Source organism: Hylobates moloch, unplaced genomic scaffold, assembly GCF_009828535.3.
Source record: "Hylobates moloch isolate HMO894 unplaced genomic scaffold, HMol_V3 SCAFFOLD_14, whole genome shotgun sequence".
Classification (NCBI taxonomy): Eukaryota; Metazoa; Chordata; class Mammalia; order Primates; family Hylobatidae; genus Hylobates; species Hylobates moloch.
The window spans coordinates 93,470,454-93,487,987 of NW_026652289.1; the positions used below are offsets into that span (position 1 = coordinate 93,470,454).

At 38.1% G+C, this 17,534-nt stretch overlaps 1 protein-coding gene across 5 annotated transcripts in view; it reads left to right on the forward strand.

The window, feature by feature from the left end:
• GALK2 (galactokinase 2) overlaps nt 1-17,534 on the forward strand; it is a 163,130-nt gene that overhangs the window by 67,634 nt on the left and 77,962 nt on the right. For all 5 annotated transcript variants that reach the window (XM_032176326.2, XM_032176327.2, XM_058427728.1 and 2 more), the window contains exons 4-5: nt 4,252-4,342; nt 7,588-7,734. In XM_032176326.2, coding sequence (XP_032032217.1) covers nt 4,252-4,342; nt 7,588-7,734 — 238 coding nt within the window. The remainder of the gene's footprint in view (nt 1-4,251; nt 4,343-7,587; nt 7,735-17,534) is intronic.

Genomic DNA, 17,534 nt, shown 5'->3' on the forward strand with positions numbered 1-17,534 from the left:
CATGCACCTGTGGCTTTTACATGTGCATGGTGCAAGCTCCTGGTTGATCTACCATTCTGCAGTCTCGAAGACAATGGCCCTCTTCTCACAGCTCCACTGGATAGTGCCCCAGTGGGGGCTCTGTGTGGGGGATTCAACCCCAGATTTCCCTTCAGTACTGCCCTAGTAGAGATTCTCCATGAGGACTCTGCTCCTGCAGCAGGCTTCTGCCTGGACATTTAGGCTTTTCTACACATCCTCTGAAATCTAGGCAGAGGCTCGCCAAGACTTAACTCTTGCACTCTGAACATTGGCAGGCTTAACACCTCGTAGAAACACCAAGTTTTATGGCTTGCACATTCTGAAGCAGCAGCCTGAGCTGTATCTGGAATTCCTTTTATCCACCTCTGGAGGCAGAGAGGCCAGGATATGGGGAGCAGTGTCTTGAGGCTGTGCAGGGCAGTGGGACCCTGGTCCCTGTTCATGAAACCATTCTTCCTTCTTAGACCTACATGCCTGTGACGGAAGGAACTGCTGCAAAGGTTTCTGAAATGCCTTGGAGGTCTTTTCCCCTTTGTCTTGGCCATCAGCATTTGACTGTTCTTTACTTATGCAAATTTATGTACCTGGCTTGAACTCCTCCTCCAAAAAGGCCTTTTCTTTTCTGCCACATGGCCAGGCTTCAAATTTTTCAAACTTGTACACTTTGCTTCCCTTTTAAATGTAAGTTTCAGTTTCAGGTCATTTCTTTGCTCATGCATATGAACATAGGTTGTTAGAAGCAGCAGGCTATATCTTTTTTTTTTTTTTTTTCTGAGGCGGAGTCTCGCTCTGTCACCCAGGCTGGAGTGCAGTGGCACAATCTCGGCTCACTGCAAGCTCCGCCTTCCGGGTTCACGCCATTCTCCTGCCTCAGCCTCCAAGTAGCTGGGACTACAGGTGCCCGCCATCACGCCCGGCTAATTTTTTTTGTATTTTTAGTAGAGACGAGGTTTCACCATGGTCTCGATCTCCTGACCTCGTGATCCACCCTCCTCGGCCTCCCAAAGTGCTGGGATTACAAGCGTGAGCCACCGCGCCCGGCCAACAGCAGGCTATATCTTGAATGCTTTGCTGCTTAGAAATTTCTCCTGTCAGATACCTAAACCATCACTCTCAAGTTCAAAGTTCCACATATCCCTAGAGCAGGGGCACAAGGCCTCCAGGCTCTGTTAATGCATAACAAAAATGACCTCTACACCAGTTCCCAAGAAGTTCCTCATTTTCATCTGAGACCTCTTTAGCTGGGATTTCATTGTCCATATCACTATCAGCATTTTTGAAACAGCCATTCAGCAAGTCTCTAGGAAGTTACAAATTTTCCTCATCTTCCTGTCTTTTTCTCAGCCCTCCAAATTGGTCCAACCTCTACCTGTTACCCAGTTCCCAACCCAAATTCACATTTTCAGGTATCTTTATACCAATGCCCCTCTCCTTGTCACCAATTTTCCATATGAGTTCATTCTTGCACTGCTATAAAGAAATACCTGAGACTGAGTAATTTATAAAGAAAAGAGGTTTAATTGGCTCACAATTCTACAGGCTGTACAGGAAGCATGGCTAGGGAGGCCTCAGGATACTTACAAGCATGGTGGAAGGCAAAGGGGAAGCAGGCATGTCTACATTGCCAGAGCCAGGAGGTGGGAAGTGCCACATACTTTTTAAACAACCAGATCTAGTGAGAGCTCTATCATGAAAACAATACCAAAGGGGGAAATCTACCCCCATGATCCAATCACCTCCCACCAGGTCCCACCTCCAACACTGGGGAATCACAACTTGGCCTGAGATTTGGGCAGGGATGCAAATCCAAATTATATCACAGTTCTTTCTGGAACATTGCTCATGTAGCTTCCTACATATGTGCAACCATCCTCCTCTTTTTCTCCTCATATCTGCCTACCCCCTCTGTTCATATTCCCCTCTCAAAATCTCTTTCTGGTTTTCTTTTCTTAGTGACTTTCAAGATGTCCTCTTAACTAGGAATAGAACTTGTCAGATATGCTAACATAACTTTATCTGCTTTCAAATTCTATGACCTCTTGTTGACTGTGAGCAACATATTTTCAACTTCTGTGAGTGACAGTAGAGTAAAATTCTGATGAGCTGAAGTCAGACTATGCATTTTTGGAAAGCAACTACACCTCTCTGAGCCTCCGGGAAGACGTCCTCTCTCTATCAAATGTGGACTTTTAGAAATAATACTCTCTTAGCCACATATGCCACCCAGTATTATTATCACATGCCATTACTGTTTGGTAGTTATTTATGTTCATGTCATCTTGGCTAGATTGTGAACTTTTAAAAGGCAAGCCTTCTGCCTTTTACCTTTATATTCCCATGCATGCTTTGTATGCTTAAGTGGTTAGCCACTTAATATATTTTGAAAGAGATAACATATCCATGTTATCGAGTTAAAATAATCCATGGAAGGTATCTATTACAATGACTGGCATATAGTAGATATTTAGTCAGTTATATTAGAGCACTCAGTCGATATGGGGAATTTTGCCTCATTTCCTCCTCTTTAATTGATTCTCCCATTTCACATACATTGTCCTTTGGCTGATTTTAGGAGCCTATTTATTTATCTACCTATTTTTCATTTTGAAGTATTTTTTTTGACTTACAAAGAAGACACAAGAATAGCATAAGGAAATCCCACATTCCATGGATGTATGCTTAGTATATTGTATCAAGGAGGCACAAAACATCCCTTTACTGGTGGTGGTAATTTTGATCATTTGATTAAGGTGCCATCTGCCAGATCTTTCTACCATAAAGATACTGTATTAGTCCGTTTTCATGTTGTTAATAAAGAAAAACCCTAGACTGGGTAATTATAAAGGAAAGAGGTTTAATTGACTCACAGTTTCATATGGCGGGGGAAGCCTCACAATCATGGCAGAAAGCAAATGACGAACAAAGTCACATCTTACATGGCAGCAGGCAAAGAGAGCATGTGCAGGGGAACTCCCCTTTGTAAAACCAGCAGATCCCATGAGACTTATTCACTATCATGACAAAAGCACAAGAAAGATCCACCTCCATGATTCAGTTACCTACCATCGGGTCCCTCCCACAACGTGTGAGAATTATGGGAGCTACAATTCAAGATGAGATTTGAGTGGGGACACAGTCAAACCATACCAGATACTTTTTTTTTTTTGAGATGGAATCTCACTCTGTCGCCCAGGCTGGGGTGCAGTGGCATGTTCTCAGCTCACTGCAACCTCCACCTCCCGGGTTCAAGCAATTCTTCTGCCTCAGCCTCCCAAGTAGCTGGGACTACAGGCACCCACCACCACACCCAGCTAATTTTTGTATTTTTAGTAGAGATGAGGTTTCACCATATTGGCCAGGCTTGTCTCGAACTCTTGACCTTGTGATCCGCCTGCCTTGGCCTCCCAAAGTGCTGAGATTAGAGGTGTGAGCTGCTGCGCCCAGCCCAGATACTATGTTTTACCATTGTAGTTCATAAGTGTCTGGTGGGGAGATACTGTAAATATCTTGCTTCTCATCACATTTTTACTAAGTTTAGCCCAGTTTAGCCAGTTTATTGAGTTTAACAATCCATTGATGATTGTTTCCTGAAACAAATTATCATAAAGTTTACCATGTAGTGACTTTTCTATTCACGTCATTCCTTCTATATCTGTCAGTTAGCATTTTACCATAATAAAGAGTTTTTCCTTCCTCTTCATTTAGCTTTGTATTCCTTTGTTAACTTACATTAGTATAAACTCATGGAATCTTATTTTGTTAAGTTGATTATGCATCCAAATCATTATTTTGTTTGTTCTTTTTTTTTCTTAAATTTTGCAGACGGTAAAATTGGATGGGTGGCAGAGATGGCTTTGAGTACTTCTGTTTCAGTTTGGGAGTGTGCCAAACAGCAGGCCCAGAGGATAACATTCATGTGGTTTACACCAGTTTAACAAGGACCAACATGAAAGAGAAAATAGTTGTAGATTACTCTAAAATATATTGTTTCCTGTCTGTTTCAGGAAATAAAAAGGGTCAGTTGGAGGTAGTTTAGTCATTAAGGCCACTACAACTTCCTCTCTTAACTCTTAGCAGCTGGAGATGTTTTGCTGTAGACACACAGTTTGAACGTAAAAGGGAAAGGAGAGTCAGTATCACTGTGTTGGCACAAGATGGCAGCAGTCAGCCATTGATTTTGCAGCTCAAGGCCTACAGATTTTAAATTAATGGTGTCTTTTGTCTTCGCAGGGACTTCAGTACTAGTGCTAATAACATCCAGATTGATAAAACCAAGCCTTTGTGGCACAACTATTTCTTATGTGGAGTTAAAGGAATTCAGGTAAATTGGTTTATAAGGCACTCACTAGCAGTTGAGATTGTCATGTGTATTCTGTCAGATTTATTGTATTTACTACATCTTTTTCATCTCCTTACACCGATGCTTCTGTTCTGTTTTGCTAGTTTGTGTTTCAGAGAGTGGGGAAGATACGACTGTTTTGGGGTAGTGTTCACAGGGGGCAGTAGTGGTTTTTATATAGCTGGCTGTTCATAAATAGGTGCATCTGACAAACATCTGTCTGGTTTTAAAATCTTTGTTTAAACATACTTTTGAGGATATGTTTTAATACTATTATTTACATTTATACTTGGGATGTATAGGGGTATACTGTAATAGGATTTAGAGTCAGCCCACGTTTGAATCTGGGCTCTTCTCAGCTGTGGTAATTTAACCTCTTAAGTCTCAGATTTATCGGTAAAATGATGTCATTGCCTTCCTGACAAAGAGTTGTTAAAAGAATTACATAAGGCTTGATGGTAGCCATTTAATAAATGGTAGCTAGTATTGTTCTTGCTACTTCAGAAGGGATTAAAAAAGACATAATGAAATGTATTAGTATAAGTATTTTCCAAGAAACATTGAATAATTACTTTGAAAATCTCTAATGTTACATACAAGAACAAGAAAATAAAATGTTTTCACTCTCATAATTGAAAAAGTATCAAGGACTAAAAGAAAATTGATATTTGCTGTTCTTAGAGCCACTTTTATATTGCGATAATTATTTTAGATGTAGTGACTTGTATAGAATCATAGTAGGACAATAAGAAGTAAATTTTGCCTTTGTGAGCTAAAAGTAAACAAACAAACTGACCCGTGTTTTAGAGAGCTTGTGCTCCTTACTGCCTGGCAGTCCTATCTGAAACTTTGTAATGAGCAGCTAGGACTTAGTGGCACATCCATTACAGAAATACATCAAATTTATTTCTAATGTGTAGTCCTATACTGTAACAGGGGTAGTTTTTGTTCTTAAAGTTAATGAATTCATTTCTTTGTTTCTTTTGTGTTTTCCTTTCTCTCAGACACATGGTAATAACTTACGGGAAAAGTTATTGGCAGGTTTTAAATCTTCAAATCATCTGGCTTATCATATGCATTAGTGGGAATTACAGTATTTCGAAGCATTTGCCTGGCAAATGCAATTTTAATCTTCCTTGTAACAACATGCCTTTTTGCAGCATATGGGTAAAGTGGCCTAAATAATGCATGTTGCTTTGTGTTATTTTTGAGCATTTCAGGTTTTAAAGCCTTCCTGTTTGGTTTGACAATTTATGTGCAAAAGCAAACTTATACAATGAACTTTTGGCAGAAAGGTAATTTAAATGCTAGCCTGTTCAGAAACTTTCAAATTCAAATACTAGAAAGTTTCAGAGGATAATTTGCTTATATTAAATGGAACATGTTATGCTTTTGGGATAGAGCTATTACAGAATATGGCATATACCCATTTGCATTTTGAATTTGTTATACATTTTCATTTAAACATTGCATGGTAAGTTCTTTTTTTTTTTTTTTTTTGAGATGGAGTCTTGCTCTGTCGCCGAGGCTGGAGTGTAGTGGCATCATCTCGGCTCACTGCAACCTCTGCCTACCAGGTTCAAGCGATTCTCCTGCCTCACCCTCCCGAGTAGCTGGGATTACAGGCGCCTGCCACCGTGCCCGGCTAATGTTTGTATTTTTAGTAGAGATGGGGTTTCACTATTTTGGCCAGGCTGGTCTTGAACTCCTGACTTCATGACCCACCCGCCTCGGCCTCCCAAAGTGCTGGGATTGCAGGCGTGAGCCACTGCGCCTGGCTGATAAGTTCTGAAGTATGATTCCCACTCAAGACACCTGTGTTTGATCAGTTTATATTAAATATATTGTATTCTTCAAGTTTTTTTTTTTTTTTTAAACAAGCTGTCTAATATTCTGTATGAAAGGGCATTAGCAACAGTAGAGTTTCAGTTTATAGTTTGTTTGTATTTCTGGAAGGAAATTTTTAGATGACTTGAAATCAGGAAGAGAAGTACACCCAGCTAAATTTCTTCTTATTGTGGTGCGAGAGTTTTGCTAGCTAGGACAGACAGACAAAAATTAAGGAAAAAAGTCTTTTATTTGCAGAATTTTGTTATTTTAGTTATTCTAGCTAGCTTATTGAAATTCTCCCTTGTATAATATGTATGATGAAATGCATAATTAGGTAATAGTATTTCATACATTAATCTTCAGTCATTTGAGTAATTTGCAAAGACTGTGGTACTTTTTCTTGAGAAGGAGGTAGACTTGAATTTATTTGTAAACTTAAACCACAAAGGTTATGATATGATATCATCCAAAGTGTCCTAGTGTTAGAAAGTCATGTAAGTATACTAGAGCTTTCCATATTTAAATCAGAATCTGATTATTTCTTTGGGCTCTCCTATTTGTAGAAATAGAGTTTCCTCGACTTGTTTAGGGTCTGTATTCTCATTTGTGGCTGAATTATAATTTGACTATCTTTAAAGCTACCATATGGCTAAACTGTATCTATAAACTGTAGTAAGAATCTGGATTTTCTCACATAGCTGGCATATTAAATCACAATGACGGTTTGCTGGCTCAGGTTTCTAACTGCAGTGGAGAAGTTTTCAAACAGGAATCAGAGACCTGGGCCCTACTCTCGTCTCCCTGTGTGTCATCTTGGGAAAGTTTCTTCATCTCTTGGTGCCTAGGTTTTTTCATAAGTAAAACAGAACTGAGAAAGTTTGGAACTCTTTTTTTTGAGAGAACCTTCTGAAGTAAGGCACTCCTTAGAAACAAGTCACTGCTTGGGGGCTGGACTTTTATAATAACAGAATGCTGGAGTTGTGCTGCATGGAGATTTAGATTACCTCACAGATAATTGTATATTTCTTGTCTTGCTACTTGACAAATTGAATTATAATTGTTTTATATTTTTTCCATATTTGTTCAAATCAGTTAATACTCAAGAAAAAGAACATTCAAGGCAATTTTATATTTTTTCCATATTCAAATCAATTAATATTCAAGAAAAAGAACATTCAAGGCAAGAAAATTAAAGGCATTTAAGGGAATTACCCTGTGGCCAAGAGTCATTAAATAAAATGTCACATATAGTCTCAACTAAATTGAATTGTGTAAGTAGTTTCTATAACTATTATAAGTCTATTGATAGACTTTTGTTCTCTGGGGAATGAAAGAAGATTTCACTACTCCTTGAATTCAATACTGAATTACTGTTGCTTTTTTCCTTATATTCTTAGGAACACTTTGGTCTTAGTAACCTGACTGGAATGAACTGCCTGGTAGATGGAAATATCCCACCAAGTTCTGGCCTCTCCAGCTCCAGTGCTTTGGTCTGTTGTGCTGGCTTGGTGACGCTCACAGCGCTGGGAAGGAATCTATCCAAGGTAACTACCTTTGATAGGAAACCTCTTAGAACCCTCTCCTTCTAATATCATTAGCATCCAAATCTCAAGTCAGAATGCCTTCCTTGATTGAAAAACTGTCTTCTCTAAAAGGACTGCACATGTGGGCAAGCATTGTAACTTAACAAGTGATAAATCACTATAAAGTAGCTTATACCCTCCAAACAGTGAGTGAATAGATCTGTGAATAACTGTATAAAAATACACTGTATTAAATATGGGATTTGAATGTATGGATATCATTTTAGATCATCTCATTAACAAGTTAAATTTAGGGCAAGAAATTCTTCCTCTCATGGTTGAGCCTGCTTATTTTCACCCAAAACCTTAAATTAAAAATTTGACAAGTAGTGGGTTACAAGGGTAAAGACTAGGTAATAAAGGAACTGAATATGCCAGCAGATTAGTCACAGAAATAAACTTTAAAATATTGCATTACAAGAGGAAATGCTTATTTAAAGGAAATATAAATTGTACAAGAGGTCAGAAAGCCTCAAGTTTATAAGTTCACATAAATCTCTGACTCTGCAGTTTAGAGCAGGTGTGCTCAGCTTTAATTACTGCTTTAGCATTCTGGTTCAAATAAAATGTTATCATAGGTTCTTTTTACCCCATGTACATATACTACCAGGTTTACAGATGGTTTGGGCAGATCAAGAGAAAGGCAGCCACATGCTTAGTCTCTTTTAAGCGTGTTTAAACTTTCAGTTTGAAAATTTTATATATAGGAGGAAAGGCAGAAATGAAGGAGAAAGCAAAGATTCAGACAGAATCCTTTTTATTAGCTGTCCTGTGTAAGTGTACATTAATTAGCCCTTAGTGAGCAATGGCTGGTTGGGAGGGAAAGGGGGCTTACATATTACTATTATTTTTTGAGAAGAGAAGAAGCAAGGGACAGGAAGTCCATATGTAAAATGTGTTTCCCCTGGTACAACTTTTAATCTGATTTGTTTATTTATTCATTTGTTTGTTCATCATTCAACTATTATTTATTTAATGGCTATTTTGTGCCATTGGAGATATAATAGGTATAGTCTCAACTTTCACTATGCTTATAGTCTAAAAGGGAAAAGAGACAAGTAAATAGGCAACTGCAATAGAATATAGTAAGTGGATAAGTAGTTTTCTATGGGAGCAGATATAACCCAGATTTAGAGAGCATAGGACATCTAAATGGAGAGACCAAAGATTAAAGGAGTTGTAGGTATTGATGGCATGATAACACTGATGACATCAGATAAGCATGTATTGGGTTGAGAGAACATCATGTGGAAATGTCCAGAGTAAAAGCAATCATGGCTTGTTGGAGTAACAAAAAAAATGTCTCAATAAGGCTGAAGCATACAGCAATTTGGATAACAGAGCAGGAGATCAGTTGCTGGGCCTTGTGAACTTTGTTAAAGAATTTAGGCATCATCTTCATAGCAGTGGGAAACCATTGCAGGGTTTTAGGAAGAGGGTAAGGTGATCATATCTGTATTTTAGAAGGATCTCCCTGGCTGTATTACAAAGTCTGCATTTCAGGGTTTTAGCAGTAGGGAGATGATTTGGTTTAGAGAAGTGGCAATGAGAATGGTTAGAATTAGATAGATTCAAGATCTCGGAATCAGTAGGACTTGGTCATTGATTGGGCATGGGAATGGGGAACAGCAAAGTCTCAAAGATTATATCGGTGTCTGGGTGGTATGATTCATTGGAATAAGAGATATGGGGGAAAAATAGGTTTGAGTGGAAGCTGAAATGTTGAGTGTGAGGAATCTGTGGGCATACTGATGGAGTTATTTAGTATTTAGTTATGAAAAAAATATGAAGGTCAGGAGGAGATCTGGACTTGAGATGGTGCATTTGAGAATCATTAGTTTATCATTGTTTTTGAAGTCACAGGAGTGGATCAAGATACCTGGTGGTGGAATATAGGTGGAAAGATAAGGAAAACTAGGACAGAGCCCCAAGAAGCATGAACATTTGAAGAATGGGCAGAGGAAGGGATGTCCACTGAAGGGATTGAGGAGTAGTCCAGTAAGTATGAGAAAAACCAGAAAGGTGAGGCAACAGCAAAGACTAGGAAGATAATGTTTCATGAAAGGAGTGATAGTGTTGTCATATGCTTCTGAGAGGTTACCACAAGTTCTGAGAAGTATCCGTTGAATATCACAACAAAGAAGTTGTACAAAACTTTGGCAAGAGCAGTTTTAGATGGAAATGGGTTGAAGGGTCTATAAGGGGTAAGAAAGTGATAAAGTTCAGTGGATACAAAAAGTCTGGTGATGCATGGAAAAAGATAATTTGGTATTTGGAGGAGGGTGTGAAGTCAAGGAATTCATTTCACTTTTAATGGGAGACTTAGTTTTTCTATTTTTCTGGTGTTTTGATAATATACATATCTAAGAAATAGGAAGGAAAGAAGATAAAGAGAAACACTTGAACCCTTGGAATGAATTCTGATTGTCTGTTTTCAAAGTCGGAAATAGCAAATACATTTTTTATCAGAACTATCTTACTGCAGTGCCTAAGCAAAAAGGGAACAATAATGGATATCCTGGCTTTCTCAGCTAGTCTAAGTTGTACTAACAATATTTATATTTTCTAAGGATGGAGCATAATTATTTGGAGAGTTTTTTTTTTTTTCTGGAGTGAGACAGAATCTTGAATGAAAGGAAGTCTGTAATTTGTTCAGAGTCTTTAATTTAAATGCCATGTGATTTTACTCTTGTAAAAATCATAGAATATAAGAATTCAAGGGACTTTAGAGATGAGCTAGTTCAAAATGCTCCTTTTACTGATGTATTAGTGTTACCATAGGAAACAAATGACATGTTAGGTATAACAGAAGAGAGTTTAATAAAGAGACTTTTACAGAGGTGTGGGTAAGGTCAAGGGAACTAACTAGGAAGGGTTCTCTTGTGAAACTGGAAGCCATTATACTTTAGGAGCTGTGGATGTAGGGTAATGTTGCCAGAAATGCAGCAAGGCAGAGAAAGAATGACACAGGTGAAAATAGCAATGAGTGGGAATAGTTGAGGGGAATTGTCCATAGAGGTCAGGCTTTTGGGATAGGAGAAGTGTGAGAATAGAGGGACAGAGGGACGACCGAAAATAACCAGCCTGTTTGATAAGGACACTAAGTCCCACAACAGATTGGTGACTAAAGCCTTTCTTATTATTTTATATCCAGTAAACCCCATTCAGTTGCAGACAACAATTACTGCAGATAGGATATGATAAGTAGATGTGGAACTTGTTAATTCATTAATACACTAAATGTTGCATATCTGAAACCGGAAAACAATATGGCTAATCACCCAGAGAATCTGGAAGCCAGAAATTATGAATCAGAATGTTACTGGTACAAGAGAGTATGATGTAGTAAAAGATCTGTGAAAAAGGAAAATCTAGAGACTTCTGATTTCAACATGTCAGAGTAAGACTTACATACTCGTTTTCTGTGTCCCTAAATTAATCTTCTTTTCTTAAAAATCATTTCCAAACAACAGGGAAAATAAGAAAAGGAAGCACAAGCTTTATCTTTGGTAAGCCAAGGAGACATAAATAACCATAAACCACAAAATACAAAGATGGAAAGTGGATAGAGGAATGTTACATGACTTAGGAGAATGGAGAAAGGTCAGAGCCAAGTGCCTGCGAGGGAGTTGTAGATGGAAAGGCAGCTGACTCATCCCACAGCTCTCTGGCAAGGCTTAGGAAGAAAGCAGGGTAATATGGTGGGTGGGGATTTATCTGAAAGCCTTTGTGAGGACTATTTAGACCCTAAAAGGCCTCTCTTCACCTGGACCATTTCCCCCTACCTTTGCAGGAGTCTCTGGAGAAACCACCAGAGATCATTTGTACTTGGGGACACTGAGCACCGAGAAAGGCAGGACGAGAAAGACTTGAAAACTGGGAGATTAGAGGACATTCTGCATCTGAAAAGTGAAATTCTTAGCTCCCTTCTTCTAGTCATTACTGGCACACTGGCAACCTCACCACCCTACACTCCAGCAGGAATGTTGAAGGGTCGTTCTCAAAGGAAACTTAACCATCCCAGAGATGGTTCATACAGATACTGACATTTAGTCACCCCCTTCTCCAGCTCCTCTATGACCTTGTTAGAAGCCCATTTACAAAGCTTCTAATAAGCTTTTTAGTGACTCACTCTTAAATGTGGTAGGGCATCAAATTATAGTAAGATTTGGGAAGAAAACCTCCAAAATGAACCAAAGAAAAAAACAGAGAAAACAGGAACCTAGAGGAAACAGAGACCATGCTGAGAGCAGAAGAATCAAAGACATGATGTCCTCAGAGAGATAAAAGAAAATGTTAAGTCATTGAAAAATAATAGTGTGACTTTTTTAAAAAAGGAACCAACGATAAGATAGAGCTTTTGCATATTAAAATATGACAACAAGACAAAATTTAGCAAAAAGATTGGAAACAGCTGGGCATGGTGGCTCATGCCTGCAATCTCAGCACTTTGGGAGGCTGAGGAGGGAGGATTGCTTGAGCCCAGGAGTTCAAGACCAGCCTGGGCAACACAGTGAGACCTTGTCTCAAAAAAAGAGAACAGACTGGAAGAACCCTCTGATATAGTAGAGAATAAAAGAGCTGGACAATAAGAGAGAAAAACAGGAAAATTTATGGATCAATTCCAGAAATCCATCCAACTAGTAAGGAAAAACAGAAAAAACAGTTATTAGAAATTATTATTATTATTAAAAATAGAGTTGGGGCCTCTCTATTTTGCCCAGGCTTGTCTCAAACTCCTGACCTCAAGTGATCCTCCCTCATCGGCCTCTCAAAGCTCTGGGATTATAGGTGTGAGCTACTGTGTCTGTCCAGAAGATTTTTTTTTAAAAAATAATATTTCTCCAAAGTGAAAATGTGAATTCTGATTGAAAGGGCTCACTGGGTGTTTGGTATAATAAATGTAAAAGGCCAAACCAAAGAATATCATCTGGAAATTTTGAAACTTGAGTGTTTATAGAAAAGACACTAAAAGCTAGTTGACAGAGCAAGAGAAAAGAAGGGAAAGAAATCATAATCAAAGGATCAGGAATGTAAACTAATTTCTCAAAAACAGTATTGGAAGATAAAGGCAGTTGATAAATGTCTCTAAAATATTAATAAATTTTAGTTTAGGCTATCTGTTTAAATGAATTAATCAAGTGTGAGGGTATACTAAAACATTTTCAACATGTAAAGTGTGAAAGTCTAGAGGATGTAATCCACCAAAACTAGGGAGTAAACCAAGAAAGATCGCATGGGAACTAGGAAATGAGAAATCCAATACATGAGAGAGGGGTTAGGTATTTATAGAACATTGGTATTTATAGAACATAAGGGGAATTCCAACGTAACACCCATAATATCCAGCAGCTTAGAAAGCAGTGCAGATTAAAATGAGGAGAGGGAAAAATGAAACTTATAAATCTTGTCAGTAAAAAAAAAAAAAAGCCAAAAAATCTGCTAAATCTGATATGTTCAACCACGTGGAAAATGGATTCAGAGTAATTTCACAGAGCTGTTGTAGGATATGACAAAGCTCAGCTAGATGTACAAATCTAAGCAAATGAAGAAATGGGGCAATTATTAAATATAGGAAAAACAAAAAAGTTTGTAACAGAAATGAAATCAATCATTTTTTTGCTCATAAGTGAACAATAATCTCAATAATTAACACACCAAATATGAATTTAAACAAAATTTTGGGCATAACTTTATTGAGAAAGGTGGAGGAGGGTAAAGGAAAGGTGGATGTCAGAGAGCTAAAATCCTCACTTACCATAATAGGAAAGCAATAAATAATGTTTAAAATGAAACAACAGGCAATAACATTTACCAATGTTATTCGGAATTGGAAGCAAAAGCAAAGAGCCAAAAGTATTTGCTGCTGTACACATTGCATTGGGGATGGGGATGACAGAGTGAGCTAGGGGCTGCCTTTGTTGTTGTTATAAGCCTTTTACCTCTATTTAATCTTTTAGATTATATGCAAATATCACTTTGGCGAAAGTAAAATAAAAGATAGAGAGAAGAAGTGAATAGAATGAAAAATAAGAATGGAAATAGAATGAAAAGTAAGATGACCTGTATGACCACACCTGGGGGAACCTGGAAGATGAAGAGATGAGAAGGGATTCAATGAGTCAAGGCTAGAGATTGAGAACAGATGAGCTGTTGGAATGTGACCAAATCAATGGCCTAGGGTGAGGCCTATTGATGGGTTTTGGGTGGAAGAATCCAAGAAAATACAGGCATCTTCCATTTAGTGGCAGTAGTCCATTCCAACAAATCAGATGTTCTGCACAAAATGATTCAGCAAGGGCCTATTTTTTTTAAAATAGGAAAAAGTATAATGCATTATTCCTCAACTCAAAACCTCTAAGTAATTTCCTACAGTGTTATAAAAATACAGTAAAACTTTCTTTATATAAGTCACACAGAAGTAGCATGAAAAATGCTTAAACCAATTTTCTTGAACATTCAACAGTTAATATGTTTGTTAACAAGCAGTTACTTTATATAGTAATACCGGTATGTCTTCTGTGTTGACACCTGGTGTTTCAGTACTCTGCATACTATTTTGTTAACAATGTTGTGTTTAGGTTTTAGGGTGTAAATATGTATGTTTTCCTACATAAACACCTTTCAGAAAGTGTTGTTTTGAGAGATATGAACATTCTATGAAGTTTGGGTGTCAAAAATCAAGAAGTCTTTCACCAAGAAAACGTTAGTTGCTGAGGTGTTCTATAAGGTATGCCTGTATTTTGTAAGAATGGGATTTGGGCTGCTCTAGTGTCCAGTTTCTGTCTGTTCTTGGAGTTGTCCTTGGAGACCAAGAAGAAAGGACCAAGTGCCTCTTAGGAATCTTAGAATAGAAATAGCTGGCCTACTTGGGAAACAGGTTGCAACTCTAAAAGCTAGTTTTGGGTAGTAAGTTGTGTTAGACTAGCATCTATCCACAAATTCCTCCCTCTGCTGGTGTGGGGTTGGGAGTAGATTTTGAATTCATGAGGTTGTAGACTGAGCAGGTGATATTCAGAAGACCCACTTTGGAGGATCTGGGAGGTGTAGTAGAGAAGTATAGGGTTGAGCTGCATCCCCCATACTGAAGTCTAAGGAAGAGAAAACCCATATTATCTTGGCTGATGAAGACTGAAAGAGCCAGCTGGGAATAGTGGGGTAAGGGAGAATTCTTGTACGTGGATATCTCTGGCATTTTGTCAAAAACACAATTTACATGATTCTGAGTTACCCAGAATATGAATTGGAAATAAAACCTTCCTTTGAGAGTTATAGTTCACTGAGGAAGCTGGGGAATCTCTTAGATGGCATCAAGAATCCTGTATTGGGAAGCCCAGAATAACATGTATAATACTGGATTTGTGAGGAGTGCTTTCAAGAGAAGAAGACAGTATAAACTTCCTATCCTACCACTTGAAAGCAGTGATTCAATGGCGTTTGTTGAATACCTACTATATGCCATGCGTTGTTCTAGGCACTGGAAATACAACTGTGAATAAAACCAGTGAAGTGCCCCTGCTTTTATGGAGTTTCCATACTGGCGGAAGTGATGGTATGAGATAGATAATGAAGAGCTATACAAATAAATATATAATATCAGCTAGGCCGTAGTTAAGGGAAATCGTATATTTTATCTAGGGAGCTAGGAGAAGTTCTCTGCAAGAAGAGGACATTTGAACAGAGACCTTAGGGAGTGAGCAGCTGAGAAAGAGTGTCAGAGGGAACAGCAAGTGCAAAAGCCCTAAGGTGAAAGAGAGTTTGTCATGTCTCAGGAATAAGAGGTCCCTGTGGTTGGGGTGTGGTGAGAGAGAAGTGGGGAGAAGTGGGAGGTGAGTTGAGAGAGTTGGTCAAGGGCCATGGTGTGTAGCATCTCCTTTGGCTTTCATTCTAAGCGTAATGGAAAACCTTTGGAGGGCTGTGAGCTGGGGATGGCAAGATGTGATTTACACGGTTAAGTTCTTTTACCTGGGAATATTATACCATACCCCTGACAGTGGCAAGAGAGGAAACAATAAGAAAGAAAAGAGAAGAAAAGAGAAAAAAGAAAAGAAGGAAGGAAGACAAATGGTCAATGCCCTTATGGAACTTAAATGCATATAGTGGAATAGTAACAGAAGATTTATTAACTGACCATCTATCTCATACAAAGTGTAAGGTATTTTATATGTAAATGAATAAAGAGGTTGAAATAATGTCTCCTTGGTGAAGTTAAACAGGGACAATTTCAAGTAATTGGTGAGTTCTAAGAAAATGTTAAAGGAAGGAATGGCTGGGAAACAAAGCACTGGGAGGGGCCCAAGGGCATTTCAGGCAGAGTGAACCCATAAGTGTATTTTAACAGTTCTCTGAGCCAGACTTATAAATAGGTGTCAGCCAAGGCCTAGAAATTCTTATGCAGCCTCGTGAAATTCCTTTTAAAAACTTTTTGACTACAGGGATGCTTTCTAGTTGCTTAAGTCCCTGAACAGATTTACTTAACTTCATTTCAGGGGCAAATTAGTTATATAGACATGGGTTGATACTCTTTTTCAGGGGAGTGTTTTTGAAGTTTGAAATCCGTACTGTACTGGAGACCTCTGAGGTTCATAAACAGAGTAAGTGGAATGTTCAAAGTTCTGTGCCAAATATGTCCACATTTTCACTTTTCTGAGTTTATAAGTGCTGTTTCCTTGAGAAAGTACAAGACTATATTTTTCTTCACATATAGCTGCATTTCAGTGAAGTATTTCTTGGCCTTCAGAATAAGACCTTGTGCCTAAAGAATAAAGACATGTCTGTGTTATAAAATGAAAAGGATCTCACAATTATATAAACTGTGATTTGAATGTTTTAATAGTTTGTTACATGGTATAAGAAAAATCAGAAACCAATTTGCACTGTCACTAATTATTACACTTAGAAGTCCACACAAGGACATTGTTTCAGTTTGCTTAGAATAACGAAACCTCATCCATATAATGGTTAAGGAAAGTAGTAGTTTAAAACATTCCAGCCAGATGTTGAGTGCTAATGAACTGCAGCAGTATGGCCTCTGAAAAGATGGTAAATCCAGAATACAATCTTTGAAAAGAATCTCTTAATTAAGTGTTGAACATGGACTGAAGCCATGTGCTCACTGGTACAAAAACCAGGAAGCTATAGTGTTAGCTCTGGGTGGCCTGTGTTTAAATGTGTTCTAAGTTTTAAGTTAATAATGTAAATACAAAACCATTCACGTAGTTTTGTCAATTAAAAGAGATCCTCTGGTTGTATCCTTTTTTAGGAGTAGGATTGGAGACTGAATCATTTATTTAATGATTTTGAGTAGTTTGGATTCACGTGGGTGATGTGACTAAGCTATTTGTCTTTGCAGACATTGTTTGGGTCACTTCTGGGTTTTTTTTCCGTTTTCTCTTCTAGGCTAAATACTTGTTTACCTTTAGCATAAACGAAGGCAAACAAGCATAATTAGGGAACAGCAGATTTGAGGAGTATGGGTCACTGTTTGCAAGTGGTTGCAAATGAAACCACTCTTGCTACAAATTCATATGTATGCCTGGTTGTGTTTTGAACTTTTGTTGTGATCCTTAAATGGTTATTACTCAGTGACTGTGTTTCAAGGCCTCCAGATTTTGACTTGCACCCCACAATAAGCTAAGTCTTATACAGTATTTAAATAATTAACTGGAACAATGCAAGTGATATTAAGTACTACACATATGTGCATAGCCTTTACCTACTACATCAGTTGTGTGCATTGAAAATAACTTAAAGATGAAAAT